Below are 26,827 nucleotides of genomic sequence, written 5' to 3' on the forward strand. Positions count from 1 at the left end.
GAAGGGATGGAAAAAGATATTCCATGCAAATGGAAATCAAAAGAAAGCTGGAGTAGCAATACTAGTATCAGATAAAATAGACTTTAAAATAAAGATTCTCACAAGAGATAAGGAGGGACACTACATAATGATCAAAGGATCAATCCAAGAAGAAGATATAACAATTATAAATGTTTATGCACCCAACATAGGAGCACCTCAATACATAAGGCAAATGCTAACAACCATGAAAGAAGAAATCAACAGTAACACAATAATAGTAGGAGACTTTAACACCCTACTTACACCAATGTACAGAGCATCCAAACAGAAAATAAATAAGGAAACACAAGCTCTAAATGACACAACAGACCAGATAGATTTAATTGATATTTATAGAACATTCCACCCAAAAGTGGCAGAATACACTGTCTTCTCAAGTGCACACGGAACATTCTCCAGGATAGATCACATCTTGGGTCACAAATCAAGCCTTGGAAAATTTAAGAAAATTGAAATCGTATCAAGCATCTTTTCTGACCACAATGCTATGAGACTGGAAATCAATTACAGGAAAAAAAACTGTAAAAAATACAAACACATGGAGGCTAAACAGTGCACTACTAAATAACCAAGAGATCACTGAAGAAATCAAAGAAAAAATTAAAAAATACATAGAAACAAATGACAACGAAAGCGTGACAACCCAAAACCTATGGGATGCAGCAAAAGCAGTTCTAAGAGGGAAGTTCATAGCCATTCAATCTCACCTCAAGAAACAAGAAAAATCTTAAATAAACAGTCTAACCCTACACCTAAAGCAACTAGAGACAGAAGAACAAAGAAAACCCAAAGTCAGTAGAAGGAAAGAAATCATAAAGGTCAGAGCAGATATAAATGAGATAGAAATGAAGAAAACAATAGCAAAGATCAATAAAACTAAAAGCTGGTTCTTTGAGAAGATAAACAAAATTGATAAACCATTAGCCAGACTCATTAAGAAAAAAAGGGAGAGGACGCAAATCAATAAAATTAGAAATGAAAAAGGAGAAATCACAACTGACACTGCAGCAATACAAAGGATTATAAGAGACTACTACAAACAACTAGATGCCAATAAAATAGACAACCATGAAGAAATGGACAAATTCTTGGAAAGGTACAATTTTCCAAGACTGAACCAGGAAGAATTAGAAAATATAACAGACCTATCACAAGTAACGAAATTGAAACCGTAATTAAAAATCTTCCAACAAACAAAAGTCCAGGACCAGATGGCTTCACAAGTGAATTCTTTCAAACATTTAGAGAAGAGCTGACACTGATCCTTCTCACACTCTACCAAAAAATTGCAGAGGGAGAAACACTCCCAAATTCATTCTACAAAGCCACCATCACCCTGATACCAAAACCAGAAAAAGATATCACAAAAAAAGAAAATTATAGAGCAATATCACTGATGAACATAGATGCAAAAACCCTGAACAAAATACTAGCAAACAGAATCCAACAGCACATTAAAAGGATCATACACCATGATCAAATGGGATTTATCCCAGGGATGCAAGGATTCTTCAATATACGCAAATCAATCAATGTGATACACCACAATAACAGATTAAGGAACAAAGACCATATGATCATCTCAATAGATGCAGAAAAAGCTTTTGACAAAATTCAACACTGATTTATGATAAAAACTTTCCAGAAAATGGGCATAGAGGGAACCTAACTCAACATATAAACGTATATGACAAACCCAACAGCAAGCATCATACCCAAGGGTGAAAAACTGAAAGCTTTTCCACTAAGATCAGGAACAAGACAAGGATATCCACTCTCGCCAGTCTTATTCAACATAGTCTGGAAGTCCTAGCCACAGCAATCAGAGAAGAAAAAGAAATAAAAGGAATACAAATTGGAAAAGAAGAAGTAAAACTGTCACTGTTTGCCGATGACATGACACTATACATAGAAAATCCTAAAGATGACACCAGATAACTACTAGAACTAATCAAGGAATTTGGTAAGGTTGCAGGATACAAAATTAATGCACAGAAATCTCTGGCATTCCTATACACCACCAACGAAAAATCAGAAAGAGAAATTAAGGAAACACTCACATTTACCATTGCAACAAAAAGAATAAAATACCTAGGAATAAACCTGCATAAGGAGGCGAAAGCCTTGTACTCAGAAAACTGTAAAACACTGATGAGAGAAATCAAAGATGACATAAACAGATGGAGAAATATACCATGTTCTTGGCTTGGAAGAATCAATATTGTGAAAATGACTATACTACCCAAAGCAATCTACAGATTCAATGCAATCCCTATCGAACTACCAATGCATTCTTCACAGAATCAGAACAAAAAATTTTACAATTCTTATGGAAATACAAAAGACCCCTAATAGCCAAAGCAATCTTGAGAAAGAAAAATGGAGTCAGAGGAATCAGGCTCCCCAATTTCAAACTATACCACAAAGCTACAGTAATCAAGATAATATGGTACTGGCACAAAAACAGAAATAGAGATCAATGGTACAGGATAGAATGCCCAGAGATAAACTCATGCACATATGGGCACCTAATTTACGACAAAGGAGGCAAGGACATACAATGGAGAAAAGACAGCCTCTTCAGTAAGTGGTGCTGGGAAAACTGGACAGCTACATGTAAAAGAATGAAATTAGAACACTACCTAACATCATACACAAAAATAAACTCCAAATGGATTAAAGATTTAAATGTAAGACCAGACACTATAAAACTCTTAGAGAAAAACATAGGAAAAACACTCTTTGACATAAACCACAGCAAGATCTTTTTTGACCCACCTCCTAGAGTAATGGAAATAAAAACAAAAATAAACAAATGGGACTTAGTTAAACTTAAAAGCTTTTGCACAGCAAAGGAAACCATAAACAAGACAAAAAGACAACCCTCAGAATGGGAGAAAATATTTGCAAATGAAACAACAAAGGATTAATCTCCAAAATATATAAACAGCTCATGGAGCTCAATATCAAAAAAACAAATAATCCAGTTAAAAAATGGGTGGAAGACCTAAATAGACATTTCACCAAGGAGGACATACAAATGGCCAAGAGGCACGTGAAAAGATGCTCAACATCACTAATTATTAGAGAAATGCTAATCAAAACCACAATGAGGTATCACCTCACTCCAGTCAGAATGGCCACTATCAAAAAATCTAGAAACAATAAACGCTGGAAGGGGTGTGGTGAAAAGGGAACCCTCCTGCACTGTTGGTGGGAATGTAAATTGATACAACCACTACGGAAAACAGTATGGAGGTTCCTTAAAAAACTAAAAATAGAACTACCATATGACCCAGCAATCTCACTACTGGGCATATACCCTGAGAAAACCATAATTCAAAAAGAGTCATGTACCACAGGTTCATTGCAGTGCTATTTACAATAGCAAGGACACGGAACCAACCTAAATGTCCACTGACAGAAGAATGGATAAAGAAGATGTGGCACACATATACAATGGAATATTACTGAGCCACAAAAAGAAACGAAATTGAGTTATTTGTAGTGAGGTGGATGGACCTAGAGTTTGTCATACAGAGTGAAGTAAGTCAGAAAGAGAAAAACAAATACCGTATGGTAATGCATATATATGGAATCTAAAAAAAAAAAAAAAAGGTACTGATGAACCTAGTTGCAGGGCAGGAATAAAGAGGTAGACATAGAGAATGGACTTGAGGACTTGGGGTGGGAGGGGGAAGCTGGGGAGAAGTGAGAGTAGCATCGACATACATACACTACCGAATGTAAAATAGTTGGCTGGTGGGAAACAGTAACATACCACAGGGAGATTGGCTCTGTGCTTTGCGATGACCTAGAGGGGTGGGATAGGGAGGATGGGAGGGAGGCTCAAGAGGGAGGGGATGTGGGGACATGTGTGTGCATATGGCTGATTCGCTTTGTTGTACAACAGAAACTAACACAGTATTGCGAAGCAATTATACTCCAATAAAGATCTATTTAGAAAAAAATGACCCAAAAAGACAACAATAAAAAAGAAGCTTCAGAAGTTTGCAAAGAGGGAATTCCCTGGCAGTCCGGTGGTTAGGATTTGGCGCTTTCACTGCCAGGGCCCGGGTTCAATCCCAGGTTGGGGAACTAAGATCCTACAAGCTGCACAGCACGGCCAAAAAAAAAAAAAAAAAAAAAGTTTGCAAAGAAAGCAAAGGTATTTATAACTTTAAGGTTAGGGTTAGATAAATAAGATTTTCATTTTCCTTAACTTATGTCTTTATTTCTTAACTTGATATTTAATTTAGAATTAGAAGTCTCTACTGAAGAGGAAAATGATACTGGAGATATAAAAGATGGATCCTTCTTGAAAGCAAAAAGGAAGCATAAGAAAAAACATAAGGAGAGGCATAAAACGGGAGAAGAGGTTATACCATTGTGAGTACTATCAAAGTCCGTCAGCAGTGCTAGTTATATTGTTGGCAATTGACATATTCCATGGAAACTCATTAAAGGACCCTTTTAGGGTCCTTTTAGGGGGTGATTTGGCCATAAAGCAGTCTCATGACATGAACCCTAAAGTGACCTTTTTAAAAAATTGAGGCTCCGGTGTTCTGATCTCTGGGTTCGGTACCCGTGTAGTATTGATTAAATTCAGTGTCTTGATTTGATGGCAGCACTCCACACTGGGGGGGATCTCACAGACCCTACAGCCTGCCTCTGTCACCAGCTCCTAAGCCGGGTCCCAGAGCCACCCTTGGGGATGCAGCCACAACCTTGTTGCTTGTGGGTGGGGGGCAGGCCCCAGGTGACAGATGGCTTAGCAGGAACCTCTGAGTGGAGAGCTCTGGGGTCCTGTTCCCATCTCACCACCACCTATGTGTTGTAAGTCCCTGGGGCCAAAGGACAGACACAGGCCCGGGGCAGCCTGGAATGTTGTTCCCCTGACTTGGGCCTTGGTTTCCAATGGAAAATGCAGAGCTTTGCAAGGCTAATCTCTAAGGACATTTCTGCTGAGAAATCCCTTGAGTTTTTGATGGTAGGACAATTCTCTACGCCATATTTCAGGGTTGTGCTTCTAGAGAGGCCAAGTGGAACCCCCAGGAGATGGCAGGACTCCACCTCCAGCACAGCAGGAGCCCCACCTATGTGCACCAGGGGATCCTCGTGCCCCTGAGATGACATGTGGGTGTTTTGTCCAGACCAGGATGACTGCTGCTCTTGGGTGGGAGATGAAGTATTTCCCCTTATGCATTTTCATCTTCAAATGAATTTGGTGAACTGGATGTCTGGGGCAAGTCTCAGCTCTCTCTCTCTTTGTGGTTATTATTATTAGTTGTTATAATTACTCAGATGATGATGATTATTATTGTTATTATTATTATTCAGTTCAGAGGCTTCCCTAGAGGCTGGGTGAGGGAGCTTCCCCACTCCACACTCAGACATTCAAGTATATTTGGAGGGGCACTGTACGATGTGCAGATCACTTAGGAAAAATATTGATTCCAGCAATCACTCTCCACTGAGGCGGGGCTGGAGGGGTTTCTCCATTAATGTGCTTGGGTTTCAGTGACACAATTTGGTTATGGTGATCGCAGGCTATGGCAAGTGCCTCTAAGTCTCCTTTCTGCCCCTCAGACCCCTGGCCAGTTTCGACCTGCTGGGTCACAGAAGCCTGGAGAAGGCCAAGTAGCTGAAGCTGGTAGCCAAGTTCACTGTGAGAAGCAGGGGAAATAGGTCTAGGCTGCTGTGCTCTGCTTTCAGAGGTCAAATGGGACCATGTAAAAATCAAGGTGAGCCCACCCTCTTCCCTGAAGACATTTAGGAATAAAGTAGCCTGTAGAGTTGATGAGGGGACTTCCCCTTTGTGGAAGCCTCCAGTGAAGAAGTGAAGAAGGAATTAGAATATCTGGGATTAGAATATCTCCCCTTTGCGACCCCTAACGAATGGACAAAACTAGAGAAGGAGCATCGTGAGAGAGTGGGGCTCCTCCTGATGGGAGGACATTCCATCACTGCCCAAGTAGTCTTGCTAAAAGTTTTTGAACCTGAATCTAATTAAGCCTCTGGATCCAACTACCAACTTATAAGAAAAGCAGAGAAGAAACATGTTTAATGACACTAGGAGGATGGAATCAACAAAATCCAGACTGTGGGAAACCCTACAGGACAAACGGCGCAGCTTCTTCAACAAGTAAATTGCTAAGAAAAAAAGAGAGAGACAAAGGGGGATCCAATGGGTTATAAGCGACTTATCAACCAATTGTAACGTGTGAACTTATTGGAGCCTGAATCAAATAAACAAATTTTTAAAAATTGACATTTATGATGCAGTTGGAATTTGAACACTGAATATTTGATGATATTAATTTTTTTTAGTTGTGATAGTGGTCTTGTGATAATGGTATGTTGTAAAAAAAATAGCCCTTGTCATTCTGAAATATTCACAGATAAAATAATATGTGTGGGGGGAATGTGGGCGGGGGTAGAGCTGAAACGAACTTGGTCATGGGTAGATGATGATTGCAATGGGGTGTGTAGGGTTTCATTACACTCTTCTGCTATTTTTGTGTAGGCTTGAACTTTTCTGTTATAACTTATAACGTCTTAAAAAGAATAAATCAGGGCCTTATCTGCATGGGGAGATTGGTTTGGGCGACAGTAGTGGAGAATGGAATCATGATGGGAGGGACCCCTTCTAACAACTCTGCAACCATGAAGGAGACTATCATTTATCAAATGCCTATGAGTCCGGCACTGTGCTAAGCTCTGTCTTTGTATTATCTTTTCTAATCTTCATAGCACCTCTAAGAGACATGTACTATTGTTATCCTCACACGTGAGGAAACTGAGGTTCAGAGAGGTTAAGAAAACTGCCTATAGTCACACAGCTAAATCCAGGACATAGACCCACGCTGGCTCCAGAACCTCCACTGAGGCTGGGATCTGACCTCGAGTTTTTGCTTCAATACCAGTGTTTTTTCTATCCTACCATCACCCACCCCTTAAAAAGCAGAAATATCTTTATAGTTTTCCTGATATAAAAATGCAAATACTATAGAAATGATGAAGGTAAAACTTTAAAAAATAAACTTGTTTTGTTTGAGAGAAGCTAGAACACACTTCAAAACAGAGCTCAAGATTAAGGCCATGAGGGGGAGTCTTTCCACACAGAGGGAGTTGAGGGCAGTTGGTAGGGTCTGGGCTGGGTTTGAAGAGTAGAGGAATTTTCACCATCTCTGTTTGTGTGCCAGAGAAATCCTCTTTCTCTGTAATACTGTTTTTTGCTTGTTTGTTTGTGTTTTGTTTTTGTTTCCCCCCACCCGGTGCTATCTTATTTCCTTTTCAGTAAAGCAAGTGGCCTCTGATGCCAAGGGGGAAACACAGGTGAGCCTGGCAGCTACCATCCAGGGCTGAGCTACTAGCATTGGCCCCAAATCACCTATCTCAGAAGCAAGCCCTGTATCCCAGGGACAAAACCCTTTCTTTGCCCATTTCCGTCTTGTAAAAATCGGTGAGATGATGACTAAAATCGGTGAGATAGTGACTAAAAATCGGTGAGATGGTGACTAAATAATGGTCTTATTATTATTTCTAGTGCCTGGAAGCTTAGCCTCCAGGTTCCTCCACCTAGCCTGGTAACAGATCCCTCCACCACTCGTGGGACAGGTGGCAATCCACTGGTGAAAGAACTCAGAGTATAGCCTTACAGACCACCTAACTTTTTCCAGATGTCCATTTCCTTTTTACCAATGGTGTTCTCAGTATTTCAGCTTCAAATATATGTAGAGGTTTACCCAAAACATGTACAACAATATTTAGAGTAACACCACTCATTACAGCCCAAATTGGAAACTGCCCCAGTGCCATCAGTGGTACAATGGATCAACAAACTGTGTTATATTCCTACAGTGGAATACTGTACAGTAAAGAAAATGAACTACAGCCACACTCAACAACATGGGTTGATTTCACAAAGTTAAGCAAAAGGAGACAGACACAAAAGGAGACATACTGCATGATTTCACTTATATAAAATCAGAAACAGATGACACCCCTCTATGCTGTTAGAAGACAGGATAGTGGTGGGGACTTCCCTGGTGGTCCAGTGGTTAAGACTCGGCGCTTCCACTGCAGGGGGCATGGGTTCGATCCCTGGTCAGGGAACTAAGATCCCACATGCCTCGAGGCGCAGCCAAAAATAAAAAAACCAGAAGACAGGATAGCGGTTACCCTTGGAGAGAATGGTGACCGGGACAAGGGATGAGAGGCCTTGTGGGGTACTGGTAAGGTTCTGTTTCATGATCAAGGTGCTGGTCCCAGTTTTGTTCGCTTGGAGAAAAATTCATCAAGCTGTGCATTAATGATCTGTTTTTGTATAATACTTCAATAAAAATTTCAAAAATATCTGCAGACTTAAAACAAAATTAGTTTTTCTCTAGTAATGTTGTTCAATTACACACGAAGGCAGAGCTTGATTGACACGGTCCGCCAAGCAGGGGCTATCCAGCTGACAATGACCAACTTCACGAGAACTTGCCAGAACAGTAGCTATTCTATGGCACCTCTCCCGAAACCTCAGAACCTTACCTATATCTTCCTTGAGGTCAATTTCAGCTGTGGTTGGGTGGACGATGCCCTCCACTCTCATGGAGCCAATATGGCTGATGTCACTCTGGGTCAAGGACAGCTGCATTGGGAAGAGAAGATGCAGAGTGTGGGCGAGATCAAGGCCTATGGAAAATCTTCACGTTTTACTCACATCTGTTCATTCTCTCAGTTGCTTGTGTCAACAGAAAGGGCTGTGCGTGGAGCGACCATCTGACGTTTCCAAGGTGTGTGGTTTTCAACAGGCTCTTTTGAGCTCAGTGGATTTGATGTTCACTCTGAGGCTAGCAGCAAATCTGCCTCCCCTTTCGGGGGCAGGAACGGGACCTCCCCTCCTTTTCTTTTCCCTATAGCTTATGCCTTCGTTTCCCATCCGGGTGGCCTTGGTGTTTGATATCGTAATTCTCTGAGTAGCTCCTGCAAGAAGCTACTCGGTTCCCTGCATTCTCTCCAGAGCAGCACAGACCTGCAGGGGCAGGGATGTAAAGCCAACCACTTTGCTGGAGAGAAGTGAGGGGCTCTGGGATTCTGACCTCTACGTCTGGCCGCCTTGACTTTTGGGACCACCCTCTTGGGGCTACGCTTGTGAAATGCTGCCCCATGTGCCCATAGCTGAGCGGAATGGAAGCCATTCTCCATTGTCTCCCCATGTGAGCTAGAACTTCTTGCTCCCCTAGATAAGGGAGAGAAAGCGAATCATCTCGTAACCACAGATAGCCCCTAGAGTGGACATAAATTCCACCTCTTTGCTTCCCTGCTTTCATCAGTGATGAATTAGGAACCCGCCACGTTTATGCTCTTCTCAAAGCATGCTCTTCCCAATTGCTTCAACAGAGGTTCGTACTACTGTCAGGCTGCAAACATTCGCTACCCGATATGATTAACTGACTGTTTCCGCGGGTATCATATTGCAGCCCCAGTTGACTTGGTAGATAAATTGTCTGTTATGCTTGTGGGAATGAATTATTTGCATGTCTGGCTGGGCTGCTGTTGTGCTGCTGAAGACTTTTCAAATGTATAACCCTGTTTGTTTTCTTTCTGCAGCCTAGAAAGGCAAGCAGACTGAATTATTGGCAAATAATTCATTTCTAACACCAGGGATATTCAGGGAACATATCTTTCTATTTTCCTTCTTTGATAAATTACATCACACCATGTAAAGCAGGCCTCCCAAAGGCTGGTTGAGAAAGTTAGCTATGGATTTTTTTTTGGTGAGCAAGAGATAGCTGGGGCATGGAGACCAGAAAGATCCACTATGGGTACCCCTGGCTGACCAGTGTCAGCATGAACAATTCTCAGCACTAAAGAGCTTGTTTATCCTCACAATGCAGACACTGCCACAGCTCTTTAGTTTCAAAATGAATAATTCAAGACCAGAGTGAAAGTCATATTAGGGAAGGAAGGGATGAAGGAGGCTTCATTGCTTGTAAACAGGAGGTTATAAAAATGCAATAGTGTTTTATGACAGCACATTACAATTCTCTTTATTACCTTCTGCCCTAGAACAAGGCTTTTAGAAGACAGGATGGTGAATCCATCCCCGGGCCCATCTTCAGAGGTGGAATTTGAAGTTCCTTCTTTATCGCTGTCCTTTGGTTTGGACTGTTGGTAGAAATCAGAAGGACAGATCAGAAATAATCCAGAAAAAGCCCAAAGTGGCTTTGAAGTCTTTCCCATGGTTACCACCAAGTTGGATATGAACGGAAGTGGTCAGATGTTAGGTTCTGTTGTTTTCAACAGAGGGGAGCAAGGGACAGCAATATGGGGAAAACAAAAGGATACTGCAAAAATCAAGTGTATTAAGGGGTTCGCATGTACCCATAGTCTTTGCTCAAACCTGGACACAGGTATGTTATTCTTGTTCTTTTCAACGCCTACAGCTTCTGATAATAAGCCAAGTGGGGTCATTCATAGCGCACTGCTCAACTTCCCTTCTCTCCAGGATTCCCCTGGGGCACAGCGGCCGAGAAATGAACTCTTATACCATCTTTTTTGCCATCATGGAGGTTTGGGGAATGAAAAGTTGACAACCCCCAAAGCAGCGCTGTCCAATCGAACTTCATTCCCTCGTGGACACGTTCTATCTTTGTGCTGCTCCGCGCTGTTGAGCACGTGAAATGTGGCTGGTGCAACCAAGGAACTGAATTTGATTTCATTTTCAGTAATTTAAATTGAAATTTAAATAGCCACACGTGGCTAGCAGTTGCCGTACTGGGCAGCATATGAAAGTATTACTCCACAAATGGCACCTCTGAGCTATAGCTACTTATCTAAAACACCTGAAATGCCATTGGCTGAACTCAGGCGACTCTCTGTGGGAAGCTAAAGGTGTGTCAGTATGTCACATGGGGAGAGGTGGAAAGTAGAGTTCCAGGTCAGCTCTCTCACTTGAGATTTTGGTGAGGTCAGTGGAGGGGATCTAGAAACATGAAAACCACCCATGTGTGGGGTTTGGAAAACTCTAGTAGACCCTGCATGATGATCTGAGCTCGTCTCAAAGGCCCTTTATTCTTTTTCACACACATTCCTATCATTTTCTCCCAGCTCCAAGCTGAGGCGGGTCCCCAGTCCTTCGGGGATGCTGGCCACGCCCTTCTCTTTGGATGGTTCAACTTTCCTCCCGTTCTGTGAGAGTCCTGAGCTCACAGACGCCACTGGGCTCACCTTTTTGGACGTCCGCGGTTTGGCAGCCTTCGATTTCTTGCCCCCCTTCTTGCCCGACGTGGCCTTCCTTCCTCTTTTCTCTGGGGGAGGGGAGAGGATAGTTTCTGACTTGCCTTTGGTCCCTCGTTTTTTGGCCAGCAATTCAGGGTGAATTCTGGGCAGGACGCCTCCGCTGGCGATGGTCACTCCTTTTAGCAGCTGAAGAGAGAGAGAAGGCGTGAGCTCAGACAGCAAAGAGCTCGTTGGTTCTGGATTTAATACGGTTCTAACTGTTGGCAAAACAAGTGTTAAATCTGGTCTCTGCTTTCCAAAGAAACTGCACAATACACGATTTAACTGGTTGTCCCTGTCTCACGGGTAGGGCTTTTCTCTGTAGGTAACAAGGCATCCCGAGATCTTGTACAGAAAGCAAAACAAGCAAAGCAAAATGAAAGCGTATAGAGGTTGAAACCAGGGATGTTGCCCAGAGCTTGGAGATTCCAGACATAACCGAGGATAAAGAGCTTCAGACGTGGGAGCACAGCTTGACAAAATGAGGTTCAAAGGTTAATGCAAGGGCTAGACCCAGTTAACAACAGACCCCACTCCTTTGATCATGCATTCCATCAGTAAAATATGTTTGACCACACACATCCCAACTGATATGTGTTTACTTTAACTAATCAACATGAACTACCACACTAATACATTCTGCACATTCTATAGCAGCGCTACTCCAAATGTGGTCTGCAACCAAGGCTGGTCCACAAGCTATTAGTTACCTGTCTGTGACAAAAAGAGTACAGAAATCATGAGGAAGAGCCTAGTAAGTTGACAGAGTTTTTGTATACCTATTGGATCTAGTAACAAAAAATTGTAGCTGGTGGTTTGTATGTTTTTGTTTTTTAATTTTTCTAGTAATTATTTTTTATTGTACTTTTGGAAATTATCAGCCCATGTTGGATTGGAAATAAGAACTGATTCTTAACCACAGACAGTTAACATTATAAAATACACATAAATTAAAATTCTCATACTATTTACCTGCTACCTTGCACATCTTTGGCGGGGGGCATGGGGGTGGGAATTCACTCGATTTTGGAGTCAGCTCTAAAATATAAAGCGTTAGTTTTGATATATGAAGAAGGACGCTTCTGCCCTCATCAGAATAAATTGTCAACAAAGTTTGGGGGAAGAAACTGTACAGAGAATAACATATGTGCACTGCACTTCCCTCGGCAACACACAGAGCTTGCTTTTAAAGAGGAAAAGAAATTCTGGCAAGTCTCAGAATATATAATGGGATCTATTCCAGAGACAATTTTATTTTGAATCTAAATAATATGGCTAGCAGAATTTGTTCTTCTCCCATATGATCTGACTCTTTTAGTGTAAATGTGTCTGGGTACTGTAGCAGGAAGGATTTCTAGCCAGCCGGGTCCACATGCAGTAGCGCGTTTGGCAAACCCATTCCGTGGCTGGTGTCAATGCTTCAGACGTACCTGGTTGAGTTCCTCGTCATTGGCAACTGCCAGCAGGATGTGTCTTGGGGCTATCCGGGCCTTCTTGTTGTCCCTCGCTGCATTCCCAGCCAATTCTAGAATTTCCGCTGAAATTTCAAGGGAGGGTTAATAGGCAATCGTAGAATGGGGTCTGAGCTTTCCAAAGCGTTCCTTTGGAAATGGCCTTGGAGTTAGATCACTTTTATTTATTTGTGATTTTTATGTCTGGGCCTGGAAAGAAATCCAGACAACTGAAAAGAACTCAGGTCACAGACAAGTAAGATACTTTAGCAAGACCTGATATACGATCCTGTGGGCAAAGCCTTCTAGTTGTCCCTTGACATTAATTCTCCCCCATCTTCCTTAGTAGATGGACCTCTGATTTTTTGCAGAGCCCCAAATCACAGGAATGAAGACAGTATTTCCCAACCACCCTTTTTGTTAGGTGTGATCATGTGACTAAGTTCTGGCAGATGAAAAGCAAGCAGTTGTGTTGTATGGTACTTCTGGGAAGTATCCATTAATGAAGGGACAGTGCCTTTCTTCCCTTTTTACTGGCAGACTGAGGACATGATGGCTGGAATTTGAGCAGCCATCTTTGACCAAGGGTAAGAAGTTGTGGAAGACAGAGCAATAAGATAAGAACCAGAATCTGTTATGACTGTGGAGCCTCCTATCCAGCCTGGACTGTCTTCTATAGACGTCTCTTGTATGAGGGAAAAAGAAACTCTCTTGTTTAAGCCACTGTTGGCAGAAGTTAATCCTGACCGAAGCAGAACCCTAACATTGAAGCCGAGTTTCTTTCAGTGTGCAGCCATCTCTGAGGAGAGCTGAGACCCCTTTCAGAATCTCCTTTTCCTCTTCACTTGATGTCCCTGGTCCCTCTTGTCCTAAAGGAAAGTGGATAGGAAGAACTGATTTATACTAAGGGGTGAGGTACCACTTAACCTGAAAAGTGAATTCTATTTCACATACTATCAGTTTTTGAGTCAAAAAAAAAAAAAAAACTATAGAATTGGTTTATACCCCTGAATGCTTTCACTTTCCTCCTTTATTTTTTCTTTCTATCTCAATTTTGGAAGGATGCTCTGCTAAATCAAATTTGTCTGCCTTCAAGAGCATGAATGAGCCTTTAAAGAAAAATTCCTCCCCTAAAAAGAGTTCTTTCCCTAAAGAAAGAGGCAATGTGCCAGTGTGTTATACGTGGGTGGAAAATTGTAGGTGCATGTGTGCATGAATGTGTTGTGTGTATGTATGTGTGCAGGTATGTGTGTACGTGTGTGTGTTGGGGGGATTTGCTGGTACAATGGCATAGATACTAAACCCTAAAATTAATAGGCGATTCTGCATGAATTTTTGCAGTCAACCTAATTTCAAATAAAACAGCACATGCAATTGCCATCATTCGTAAAATCTATGGCAATAAAATAAAAACTTGGCATAAGTATGCCATATTAACTAAGCAAATGTGATTAACAAAAAATTAGAATAAAATAAGCATGAGTTAAATATTTATACGGCATTTCCATAATGAAAAGCGCTAAATCACTGCAAACTCATTCTCACAACATCTTTTTTGGGTTATTAAGCAAGGAATATTGTGTTTACCAACAATTCATCTACACGGCACCGCATTTTCTGAATCAAAGATCGGGGCACTGTAGTTTGAGAAATATGAGCAGGCTTGTTGGGACTGGAGGACAGAGTATTTGAAATTAACGCCGTATTAGATATCTGGTTTGCGGCCTTCAGATTTCTGCCCAGCTTTTCTTTCGTTTAAAAAGGGTACCCATCAGAAGGAGGTGTAGTTATAAAGTCTTCACAAACAGGCTTGCTTTATGACTCTAGGTTAAAAGGCACAGCACCCCACTGAGCATAAGAAAAGGACTTTCCTGCGCCTGCTGCTCCTAGGGGCCCACACCTGGGAGGAAGGAGCAGTCCACTCAACCCGTTTTTCAGATGGGCGGAAAGGGGGTCAAGGAGCCTCCGAGTTTTACGCTTCTGAGAAGTTGAATTTCGTTTAGCATCTTGGACCATCACGGTCCTCCTTCTGTCTTCCTGCATTTAGAGGAAGCAGTTAAGCATCCTCTTGGGGTTCATCAAATTAACCGTCAGCATGAGAGGCATGGCTAATGGGAAGCCCTACACGTTCCCAGCCTTCAGGAAGCCCCTGAAGGTCAGGTTATTTTCAGCTTGACAGCCAGATGCACAGACACTGGATTCTCAGACGGAAAATCTGTCATCGAATGCCGCCACAGGAAGAGGCTAAAGGCAGCGATTCGTCAGGCAGCACAATGCAGGCACACAGGTGAGGCTCTGCCCGAGCGCGGCTGGGCTCTCGGACTAACTCTTCTGAAATAATTTATAAGAAAGAAAACCTTGATTGTGTGCTCAAGTGCAAAAGCAGAGGTAGAACTTTTTTTATTTAAAGAGAAAAAAACTTAAGAATACATAGCAGATAATCTAGACCAAGTTCTTTTCTCTGTTGGATGTTTAGTCTGAACATTCCTTGGGCCAGACTCCACCATTTAAATGTTTGAAATAACATTAATGTTTGAAATAACATTAATCATTATTAATATTTTCAAATGTTATGACAAATATATTCACGCGAACTGTAAAAGTTTGCTACATTCTTGAGTGATTTTATTGATTTTGGGAACACAAGTATCCTTGTGTGTCAACTGGCAATCAATAGGAAAACTGAATTTAATGGCACACATTTGTTTCACTGCAAATTTTGTTGGAAGATCATAATTTGTTAAGTGGTGGAGATTTCCACGGAGGTCTGGAGACTTCCACAGCAAACCTCTCACTTCTCGCAAGTCACACTTCCAGCAATAGTAACCATCTGGGATACAGCTGAGTATCTGATAGTAAAAAGAATGATTTCTGTAGCCAAAAAGGATGTTGGAAAGCACATCATGCACATTATTTTGGAAGAGCTCGTGTCCGCTCATTTTGGATACAGTCTAAACCAACACTGGATATCCCAGCCCACAGGAGATGGGAAATACCACAGCAAGTGTAGGCTTGGGACAGAACACATGACTGTCTCCTTCCCTGGCCTCTGCTCGCTTGTCCACCTGCCCACTAGGTGGCGGTGTCCCTGGGCTCCGACTGGGCGCTCTGCTCTGCTCAGGCCGCGCAGTCTTCCGGGGAAACCCCATCCACTCACAGCGCCTGCTTCCACCTTCCTTCCCATGTCACCAGATCTGCACCGCCAGCCCTGCCATGATGCCACCTGGGCGTGCCACAGGTAAATCAAGCTCACCACATCCCCAAATCCAAATCATTCCTCGAAACAGGCTCCTACCGTCACCCTCGGGACTGGCAGCTCCATCCACAGACAGACCTGGGAGTCATTCCCTCTCCCTCCCTCTCCTTCTCCCTCTCTTTTCCCAGCCTCATCAATCTTACATAGCTTTGCCCCTCTTCTCCAAGCTTATCGCCGTTACCCGAGCTAAGGCTGTCTTCTTTTCCAGCCCAGATAATCGTAGTGGTTTTCCTGCCCCCAGTTTTGTCTTCCTCCAGATCCATGCCAACAAGGGCACCACTGGCCCAGGGCACCTTTGTGCAAATTAGAAAAAGATGCCCCTTCCTCAAGACACTTGACTTCCCTAATTTTGTTAGAACAAGAACCTTTACTGCCATCTGCTGGAAATGCTCATAATTAGTCACAGTTCTTCGAGGTCTATGATGTGAATGATACTCCCTTCAATGTGTGTGCTTGTGCAGTGTACAACCTGCACAACCACACATGTGGTCCTGGCTGCCAAAGTGATCTTTTCAAAACACAAATGTAAAAACTGAAAAATTATTATATTAAAAAAATGCTTGATGTTAAACGGATAGACCCAATTGTTTGGAAATGATGTGTAAAATGATAGGTTTCTTTGTTACATAATGATTTCATGAAGTGCCCTGAAATTCAACCCTGTTTTAAGGCCTATTTGTCCTATCAATTAAAAATATATTACAGAACATTTTCTCACCATAAAGCGATTATAAATTACTCATTCTCAATATCTCACATTTATATTATATCTATTGCTGATGAATACAAAATTCTTTTCCAGAATCTGGGGCTTGCTTTTTCAGTCCATTTTTTCCTCACTTACATTGGAGATGTAAACTGGGCCAGCATTTACAGATTGATAAACTGAAGTATGAATGTGATGTCCATTCTGGGAGGCTGGTGGATGTCTCAGGTGGAAGGGACCTTCTAGATGAGCAGTCCAGCATGCATTCGTTGCTGGAGTGTGCAATGTCCCCCAACAGGTTGGGACCAGAAATGCCATATGGCTATAACATCATGATGATGTGTGAACCTGGGGTTGGTCAGGCAGCCAGTCCAGAGAAATCAGGCAAGGCTGACTGCTATTTCTCCCCAAGTTCCAGAAAATTCGTGCAACTTTCTTTTTGGCTAAATAGCACCCAGCCTTTTCTTTCTTCCTTCCTTCCTTCCTTCTTCCCTCCCTCCCTCACTCCCTTCCTTCCTTTCTTTCTGCATTTGGTGTAGATTTTATTTTTTTATTTATAAAATCTTTAAATTTTTAATAGATTTTATTAAATTTGGGGATCTACTCTAGGAAAAATTAAAATGGGCTTTAAAATATGGATAATTTCTTGGTATAGTTTTACTTAATAGAAAGTAAGAATGGTTCATGAATTTCAAACATTTGTGAAATATGACTTTGCACTTTTACATGCTATTTTTAAAACTTTTTCTTTTTTTTTAGAAATTTTATATTGAAGTACAGTTGATTTACAATGTTGTGTTAATTACTGCTGTACAGCAAAGTGACTCAGTTATATATGTGTGTGTGTATATATATATGTATATATATATACATATATACATTCTTTTCATATTCTTTTCCATTATGGCTTTTCACAGGATATTGAATATAGTTCCCTGTGCTGTACAGTAGGACCTTGTTGTTTATGCATTCTATATATACCAGTTTGCATCTGCTAATCCCAACCTCCCACTCCATCCCTCTCCCACCCCCATCCCCCTTGGCAACCACCAGTCTATTCTATATGTCCCTGATTGTGTTTCTGTTTCATAGATAGGTTCACTTGTGTCATATTTTAGATTCCACATATTAGCAATATCATATGATATTTGTCTTTCTCTGTCTGACTTACTTCACTTAGTATGATAATCTCTAGTTGCATCCATGTTGCTGCAAATGGCATTATCTTCTTCTTTTTTATGGCTGAGTAACATTCCATTGTATATATGTACCACATCTTCTTTATCCATTCATCTGTCAATGGATATTTAGGTTGTTTCTATGTCTTGGCACCCAGCTTTTTCTTACTTGGCTATTCCTGTGGACCCAGGTCCCCTCTCGGAGGCAGTGAGTGGGAGAGGGGAACTTCAGAGACCATAGACATGAATCTGAGAGGAGAAGTAAATTGGCCTCCCCCCTTATCCCACCCATTATTGAGCAGAGCTGATTCTCCCCTCCAGGCAGCTCCCACATGTGCCCATTTCTTCTCATCGTCTCCACTGAGAACCCCTAGTCCTGGCCCCTGTCAATTCTCAAAAGTGACTTTAAAACAGCCCCCACTGGTTTCCTGGACTCTGATCTTGCTTCCCACCAACTGTTCTCCACCTAAGGCCCACGTGAGGCCCCCAGAATGCCACCTCCTCCCTTCGATGCCTCCCCTGGCGTGTGTGTGCAAAATGTGCACTTTCTCATGTGGCCCTCAAGGACCTGTCACCCTGCTCCCCCATCTCATCTCTTACCCTTCCCATTTCCCAGCTCTGCTCCAGGTACACAGAAATGCCTCCAGTTTCTGGAAGGGGCCACATACCTCCTCTAAACTTTAGATCTTCACCCTTGTTTCTCCCCAAACTGATAATCAACTCATCTGAATCTAGCCAACTCCTACCAATTCCCCACCCTGGCTGCCCATCAGAATCTTTTGGGGAAGCTTAAAAAAATCCTGATGCCCAGAAGTACCCCAGAATCTCTGGGGTAAGACCCAGGTATCAGGATTTTAAATCAATCAATTTGTTAAAAAGCAGGATTAGAACCTGGTTAGGTCTTTTTTTCTTTTTGTTTTTTTAAATTTATTTTATTTTTATTTACTATTTTTGGCTGTGTTGGGTCTTTGTTGCTGCACGTGGGCTTTCTCTAGTTGCAGCGAGCGGGGGCACTCTTCATTGTGGTGTGTGGGCTTCTCACTGCGGTGGCTTCTCTTGTTGTGGAGCACGGTCTCTAGAGCACAGGCTTCAGTAGATGCGGTGCGTGGGCTCAGTAGTTGTGGCTCGCGGGCTCTAGAGTGCAGGCTCAGTAGTTGTGGCACATGGGCTTAGTTGCTCTGCAGCATGTGGGATCTTCCCGGACCAGGGCTCGAACCCGTGTCCCCTGCATTGGCAGGCGGATTCTTAACCACTGCGCCACCAGGGAAGCCCTGGTTAGGTCTTTCGTTTTTAAACTTCGGTTTCCAATTTTTAAAAATATTTATTTTTGGCCGTGTCGGGTCTTAGTTGTGGCACCTGGTATGTTTCGATACGGCGCGCGGGCTCTTCATTTTGGTGCGTGGGCTTCAGGGTGCATGGGTTCTGTAGTTGCGGCATGCAGGCTCTCTAGTTGTGGCCCACGGGCTTAGTTGCCCCATGGCATGTGAGATCTTAGTTCCCTGACCAGGGATCGAACCTGAGTCCCCTGCACTGGAAGGCAGATTCTTAGCCACTGGACCACCAGGGAAGTCCCCCTGGTTAGGTCTTTTTTATTTTTATTTTATTTTATTTTTTTAACATCTTTATTGGAGTATAATTGCTTTACACCCCTGGTTAGGTCTTAACAGCCCTTGCTTTATATTAGGCAACCTCCCCCTGCTTCTCAAAGCTCCTCTGGCTTCCCTATCCACGTGAATGTCATCTTATTGTGTTGTGTTTAATGCTAGTCAACTCTGCTAGAATGTAAACCCAGGGAAGGCAGGACTACATCTGTCTGTTTTCCGTTGTATCTTTAAGGCCTGATGCAAAGGAGAAACTCAGTCAATATTGTTGTTGTGAATGTTCAAGGTCATTTCAAGGGTGACAGGAGGCTTTCACACTTTGAACTCTCTTCCCTAAACAAAATCAATTCATGCCCCCTTCCAAAACAAAACAAAACAACTAACAAAAATCCCCTTTTTACTTACTCAGCAATGGCCTGCGATAACGATTCATTCCTTTGGCTTAAACTCCTTGTCTCATTAAAATGCAATACAGCCCCCAAATATACCACCTTAACAGAGTTACTCATTACACTTTGCCCTGAATGATTTCATCAGCTCTTAATAGAAGAGAGAGGAGAATTACCATTTATTGAGTGCATCCTATGCACCAGACATTTTGCATACATTGGCTCATTAATGGAGTTAAATGAGATTAGCTCTGGAAACACCCAAAGCTCAGAGAGGTTAAGGAAATTAGCCCAAGGTAACAGAGCTGGTAAATTGATAAATCAGATTTAAGCTGACATCTAAGCCCCTGCTGTCAACTCCAGCCTGAGTTTGGAGGGGAGGAAAAAGCACAAAAGGAAGGGAAGGAAAGGACACCGGGAAGACAGTTCTGGGCCTCTGAAGACCCGCTTCGTCTTCTCCATTTGACTCAGGACGGTGCTGGAGGCTGCGACTGGCCCTGGGCAAGGAGCGTTATTGGCAGCAGCACCCTTCCAGGTGCTCCTCGTCTCTTCTCTCACACTTCATGTCCAACCCGTCAGCAGATCCTGTTGACTTAGCCTTCAAGATATCTCAGTACTCTGACCACTCCTCGGAAGCCTCACTGCCTACTCCCCAACCTCACGTCTCTCACCTGGATCTCTGCAACTGCCTTCCTGCTGCTTTCCCTGCCTCCGCCTTGTACCCCCCTCCCCACAGGCAGGGTCTTGCACATCTGCTCAAAACCCTCCAGAGCTCCCGTGACAAGCTTTTCTGCCCCCACCAGCCACGCTCCCTCAGGCCTCATTTACAGTCCAAGTTCCCTCCCTCAGCCCCAGCCCTCTGTCCCCATTGCTGCTCCTTGGACACCCCCAGCACCTGCTTCCCTCTGTCCAGACATCCACATGCCCACTCCCTGGCCTCCTTGAGATGCCAGCCCCTCAGTGGGGCCTCCCCTCAGCTCCCCACTTCCTGGAAGTAGCCCAAGCCTAACTCCTTTCCTGCTTTATTCATCCCCGAGCACTTAACACCATCCGCTGGACCACATACACTTCACTCATTTGTTTGCTGTTTCTCCCTTCAGAATGCATTCTGCTTGAAGGCAGGAACTCCTGTCTGTCTTGGTCTCTGCTGTATCCTCGGCACCTAGAACAACACCTGGCACATAGTAGGTGTTCAATAAATGTTTGTTGAGTGAATGAAAGACTATGAGAAAATGGGTGACATTCTACTTTGAGAGACACTATCGATCTTTAACGGACGTGCTGGCTCGAAGTCCAGAGTGTGACATTCAGGCTATAGTATGCATTGCTATGAGGTCTGGTGGCTCTAACTGAAGATAGATGAAAAATCATATAAATGGCCCAATGCTATTAGCAGGGAAGAGTCTAAGGACTTACTGTGTGTACTGACAGGTAGATGCTCGACAAATATTTGTTGAATGAATGAAAAGGAAAACATAAGCTTTTTCATCAAACACTTCTGAACCAAAGAACAGAGTCACCAGTCGACAAAATTTGAAAAGGCCAAATTTTGTTCTATTGTATTATGCACAGTTTAGACTTTTGCCAAGTGCAGGCACAGGAACTACTAATTATTTTGATTATACACACATTAGAACGGGGCAGTGTAGTGAAGCAGAAAGTGCACAGCTTAGGGTTGAAGGACGTCAGGGTATCTGGTCTCCCCGCTTGGAGGCTGTGGAATCTCTGGGTTACTCAGGGTCTATCCAGTATCAGTGGGTGATATAGACCTAAAGGTTGTTTTAAAGCTTCAGTCACCGTTTTCAAAGTCCCTCCTCTCCCTCCAAGCCAGGAGATTTTTTTCCCATCAGATTCCTGGGTTTAAAATGCAGCCAGGAACGTGCATTTTAGAAAAGCATCCCCCAGGCCTTCAGACCTGCTGCTGAAAGACTGGCTAAAACCTTGCTCCTCTGAGTGGCCTCTGGCCCAGCAGCATGAGCATCACGTCACAGCAGTGCGTTAGAAATGCAGAGTCTCAGGTCCTACCCTACCCTTGACCTTGTCAACAAGATCCCTGGAGTGATCCCCACTTTGAAAAGCACTGCCCTATCACACTTGATTGGTTTGACTTTCAGAGCGCTCCAGTCAACCTCTCCAACCTCCAGAACAACAACAAAAAAGCTAAATGTAAGGTTCCTCAAATAGATAAAGAACACACACAACAAAAATGTCATCTTTCAGTAAAAGAAAATAATTTTAACAACCAACATGGGAAACTATTTCCTATGTATTTGTAGACAGAGAACCACCTCTGTAAAGGAGAGAACAATTAAAACGTTGTCGGCTTCATGGAACCGACTGAAGACGCTTTCAAAGCTGGGCTCAACATTATTTATGGACGTTGAGTCCTAGGTTCAGTACAGCAGGAGAACTGAGGTTTAGTGAGGACCGTGAAGTAAAAGCGAAGGCCCCTGTTACAAAATGAATAGCAAGCCCCTATCTTCCCCATAGTTTGTCTTTTGTGGGAACCTACCAATTTACGTATTACATTCGTCTCCAGCAAGACACACCTTTCTTGGGGCTGGTCTAGAAAAGACACTTTCTTGTGGAGTCTCTTCCTTCCATGTTGATCCTCTGCCCTTATGTGCTCTTCCCTAAAGCCTGCAGGAGTTGGTTTTAGCCAAGCAGGCAAACTGAAACCCCATTACCGCGCACAGCGACCTTGAGACAGCCACGGGCGAATCAAGGCTTCCCTGCCCAGCCTGTGTGCAGGGGCCGAGGGGAAGGTGAGATGTGGGAGCGGGTTACCTGCCCTGCGTGTTCACGTTACCTGCCAGGTATTCGATGACCGCGGCCATGTAGACGGGAGCACCCACGCTGATCCGGTACTTGAACGTCCCCTTCTTCAGGTACCGCATCAGCCTCCCCACCGGGAAGATGACCCCGGCCCTGGCCGAACGCGACAGCTTGGACATTTTCTTCTTCCCGCTCCGGCCCGACATCTTGCCTTAGTTTTGCTCTCAGCTTGCTTGACACGGTGGCCTCCCGGCACTAACTCAATGCTGGAAAGGAAAGGTGGCAAGGTAAGGAAGGGCGACTGGCCTACAGCTTGGGAACCGTGGTGCGGCCACAGAGCTCGTGTGACATGCCTGATGGCCCCGGGGAGGCAGTCCAGACCTGGCTGACACCGCAGGCTGCTGCAGATGGGGAGCTGGGGGTCGGCAGGCCCACCCATGAACAACTCCCCACCCCACCCATCCAGCCCAGCCTCCGTAGGAGAGGCCATGGTCCTGCGGTCAACCTCCAAAGAGGTCCACTTCAACATCCCCAGAACCTGTGAATATGCTACTTACATGGCAGAAGAGACTTTGGAGATGTGATTAAGCTAAGGATGCTCTGGTGGGGAAGATTATCCTGGATTATCTGGGTGGGCCTAATGTAACTGCAAGGGTCCTTATAAGATGGAGGGAGGAGATGAGAGTAGTGACAGGATGACAGCAGGAAATGGATTCTCCCCTCTTAGCCTCCGGAAGGAACCAGCCCTGCTGACACCTTCACTTTAGCCCATTGAAAATGATTTTGGACTTCTGACCTCCAGAACTGTAAGAGAATAAATTTGTATTGTTTTCAGCCACTAAATTTGGGGGATAACTTGTTACAGCAGCAACAAGAAAACTAATATGGTTCCTCTTTGCCCTGATTTGCTTCTGCCTCTTTTAATAAATAGTACAAAGTTAATATGGCCATGGCTATCATAATGGTTAGCTTTGACCCACAACTCAGAGCTGATGTACACTTCTCAGATGGAAGCACTTTTCTAAATTCCCTAATAACATACTATTCTTTTTTTTTTTAATTTTTATTGGAGTATAGTTGATTTACAATGTTGTGTTAGTTTCAGGTGTACAGCAAAGTGAATCAGTTATACATATACATATATCCACTCGTTTTTTGATTTTTTTCCCATATAGGCCATTACAGAGTATTGAGTAGAGTTCCCTGTGCTATACAGTAGGTCCTTATTAGTTATCTATTCTATATATAGTAGTGCATATATGTCAATCCCAATCTTCCAATTTATCCCTTCCCCCTGTAGCATTCTTAAAAACAGAAACATGCCAGAAGAGGCAGTTTTATTGACTATGCTAATGTAGAGTAACACAGCAAATTAAAAGCCATAATGCAACCCAAGCTTTTGCTCCTTAGAATGGGGAATCCAGGTTGATTTTGGGGAGAAACTTCAGAACCAGCACGAAGAGGTGACTTCAGTACAGTGCACCAAGAGACACATATATGATTCTGTGTTATTTTAGGAAGCTATCTTTTGTGCGAAGATAAAATAATTATATACTTCTGAAAAAGCCTTTGTAAGGCTAAAGCCAATTCAGAGAATTGTAATAGAGCTAAACCTGTTGGTGGAGGGAGTACCGTAACCAAAAAAGGAACATAAGCCAGAATAAATAAAAGCAAATTACAAACAAGCAGAACCAAAGAAAAGGAAACAAAAATTTTCTAGGAAAAAATGTTAATGAATCAAAGCTCTCTGGCCCAAGGGCAACATCATTCTCAGTGGCCATTTTCTTTGGGGATGGAAAATGAGAAGGCCAAAAATAAATTGAAATTGGTTCTATCTGTTGAGGCAGCCGTCTCAAATTTTGGCTCGGTTAGTTTACTTACTAACAGCCAAGATGGCAAGGAAAAGGCCTAAGAAACTGGGTAAGAATATGATGGAAGAAAGTGCTAAATAAATGCATGGCTAATATGAAAGATACAAACCTGGGATTTTTTAATCTGGATGGAAGATTGAACATAGAGTTCAATTTTCTAAAGTATCCGATAACTCTGTATGACTGAGGAGTTTTATATAAGAACTATGGAATTTAGCAACAAATCCCATTCTCAGCACCCTCTTATCTGAGGTAAATGACGTGAGTTTGAGGCATTTTACTATATACTTCACATACATTCTTTTTGTATGCTCATATGTACTTACTACACTCCTATTTTATGTGTCGTTTTGCCACCAAGAGATGTAGGTATTCATCAAAGTTAAGTACAAGCAAAGATGAGCAAATAGCCCGAGAGCATTATCTCTTTCCCAGTAAGGCACAGGGATAAAACAGTATCACCTTTTTTAGAACTTCCACATTTCTCTGCTTCTGCTGCAAACTCTCATAAATCCACTTACAGCTATCCTCTCTGTGACGAGGCAGGTAGCTGCATATTAGGATTATAACCATCAATTCATGTTGAAGCAACTTAGGTCAGGCATCGATGAGTGTACAGAGTACCTGCTGGTAGTCAGTGCTGTCCCAGGGGACAGGGAACATGAAAGCAATGTTAAACAGTCCCTGTTCTCAGGGACAGTTACATGGCACATGCTGGCTACCCACTGGTGGCGTTCAGAATGGGGGTGGCCCCTGGTGTAGTGGAAAGAGCCTGGGACCAGGCAGGAATCCCTGGGTGTGGTCCCACTTCTACATGACTAGCTATGGGAGCTCTGTGTGTCATTCGAGTGGGCCTCATCTGTAAAACAGGGAGGTGACTGATTGATCCTGAAGGTCCCTCTGGTCTTAAACATTCCAGTCTTTGGAACTGCACTTTCAAATGGTTCTGGAAAAGAAGCTCAGTCTCTTTAAGAAATGAGTTCTGAAGAGTTAAGAGCCTGTGCAGGTGCATAACGATGTGTTAGTATTGGTGACTCCACTAAACCGATTATTAGTTACTGATGAGTGGGGGGAGGGGGAGGATTAGTAGGTCTGGTTGCCGAGGAAACCACCTGAAAAGCCCATCACAGGATGGACATGCTCTGCGGATACCGTACGATGTGCTGGATGGTCATAATCTCTCCTACAGAGAGAAAAATGCACGGAGCACAAACACCACAAAGCAGGACCCCTTCATCCCCCCCCCAATACATTTTTCGCAGATGAAAACAGACAGGGAATGACTAGGTGTGCAGGATAAAGCCACCCAGGGACTTTCCCAGTATCAGTCAAGTGGAGTCACAAATTGCCCTAAAACTTGGAAATAAGGACTGGCAGTAGAAGAAAAACAGGGGACTGTAGGGGATTGATGCCTAACACATTCATGAAGATAAAATAGGAAAGGAAAGGCAAGTCAGGGTTAGAGCAAATAGAAACATACGAGCTGACTATTATAAAATGTAGGGATCACCCCAAACACAGCACTTTGCAACGAGACTTTCCTTCCTTGGCTTCCAGACTTTCCTCTAGGTTAGGGCCTTAGAGCTGGGGATGCAGCGCCATTTGAAGTCTAAGTGTGAGGTTGACTGTTGCATGTGCTTCAATAGGACTAGAGAGTTCTTTGTGTCTGGGGACCCATCTTTTTGATAGGGAACCAGTGACCAAAACCACTCATCCTGGCCAGGCACGATAATAACCGCTTGCATAAGCTGTCTCATAACAGAAGGTCCTGATTAGGAGCGCGGTATGTCCTGCCAACCTCCCAGGAACCCTCACGCTGGAATCCGTCTTCGCTGGGAGATGCAAGTGCCACCAGGGAGGACCCTGAGTCAGATCAAGTAGGGGCACAAGCAAGATGACTGGCCAGAGACAACCCAGAAAACTAACTCCACCACCATCATAAACCCTGAGACTGCGAGCCACGTGGCAGAGCAGTTCTCCTGGGTCCCCTTACTCTGCTGCTCTCTGCCCAGGCGCCCCTTTCCAGTAAAGCCTTTTGTTCTGTCAGTAGGTGTGTCTCCTCGGACAATTCATTTCTGAGGGTTAGACAAGAGCCCATTTTAGGGCCCTGGAAGGGGTCCCCCTCTGGTAACATTTTCAGACATCATGCTGAGTTTAAGCAGCCAGGTGCCTAATTCCTGGCCCCGAGGGCTGGGAGGCCCCTGCACATTGTAAGAGACAGACCACCTTCAGGAATCCTTAGAGGAAGTAGAGAGGAGGCTCACGGGGGCTGCCAGGTCATACC

The 26,827-nt window shown here is 43.4% G+C and overlaps 2 protein-coding genes across 7 annotated transcripts in view; one reads left to right on the forward strand and one right to left on the reverse strand.

The window, feature by feature from the left end:
* AIFM2 (AIF family member 2) overlaps nt 1-6,313 on the forward strand; it is a gene marked incomplete at its 3' end in the record, with an annotated part of 34,775 nt that extends 28,462 nt beyond the window's left edge. For 3 of the 4 annotated variants that reach the window (XM_082424537.1, XM_082424538.1, XM_082424532.1), the window contains exons 9-10: nt 4,302-4,431; nt 5,062-6,313. In XM_082424537.1, the coding sequence (XP_082280663.1) occupies nt 4,302-4,431; nt 5,062-5,170 (239 nt within the window). The remainder of the gene's footprint in view (nt 1-4,301; nt 4,432-5,061) is intronic. The other variant, XM_082424533.1, reaches the window with a different exon arrangement.
* Nucleotides 1-26,827, reverse strand: part of MACROH2A2 (macroH2A.2 histone) — a gene marked incomplete at its 3' end in the record, with an annotated part of 59,235 nt that overhangs the window by 11,853 nt on the left and 20,555 nt on the right. Inside the window, exons 2-7 of one of the 3 annotated variants that reach the window (XM_082424559.1) lie at nt 22,707-22,938; nt 13,532-13,636; nt 12,747-12,853; nt 11,266-11,463; nt 10,093-10,203; nt 8,584-8,683 (exon numbers count right to left, since the gene is read on the reverse strand). In XM_082424559.1, coding sequence (XP_082280685.1) covers nt 8,584-8,683; nt 10,093-10,203; nt 11,266-11,463; nt 12,747-12,853; nt 13,532-13,636; nt 22,707-22,878 — 793 coding nt within the window. In that variant the 5' untranslated portion in view covers nt 22,879-22,938. Of the gene's footprint in view, nt 1-8,578; nt 8,684-10,092; nt 10,204-11,265; nt 11,464-12,746; nt 12,854-13,531; nt 13,637-22,706; nt 22,939-26,827 lie in introns of all 3 variants that reach the window. The other 2 variants (XM_082424558.1, XM_082424560.1) reach the window with 2 other exon arrangements.

Source organism: Balaenoptera physalus (assembly GCF_965194825.1).
Source record: "Balaenoptera physalus genome assembly, chromosome: 14".
Classification (NCBI taxonomy): domain Eukaryota; kingdom Metazoa; phylum Chordata; class Mammalia; order Artiodactyla; family Balaenopteridae; genus Balaenoptera; species Balaenoptera physalus.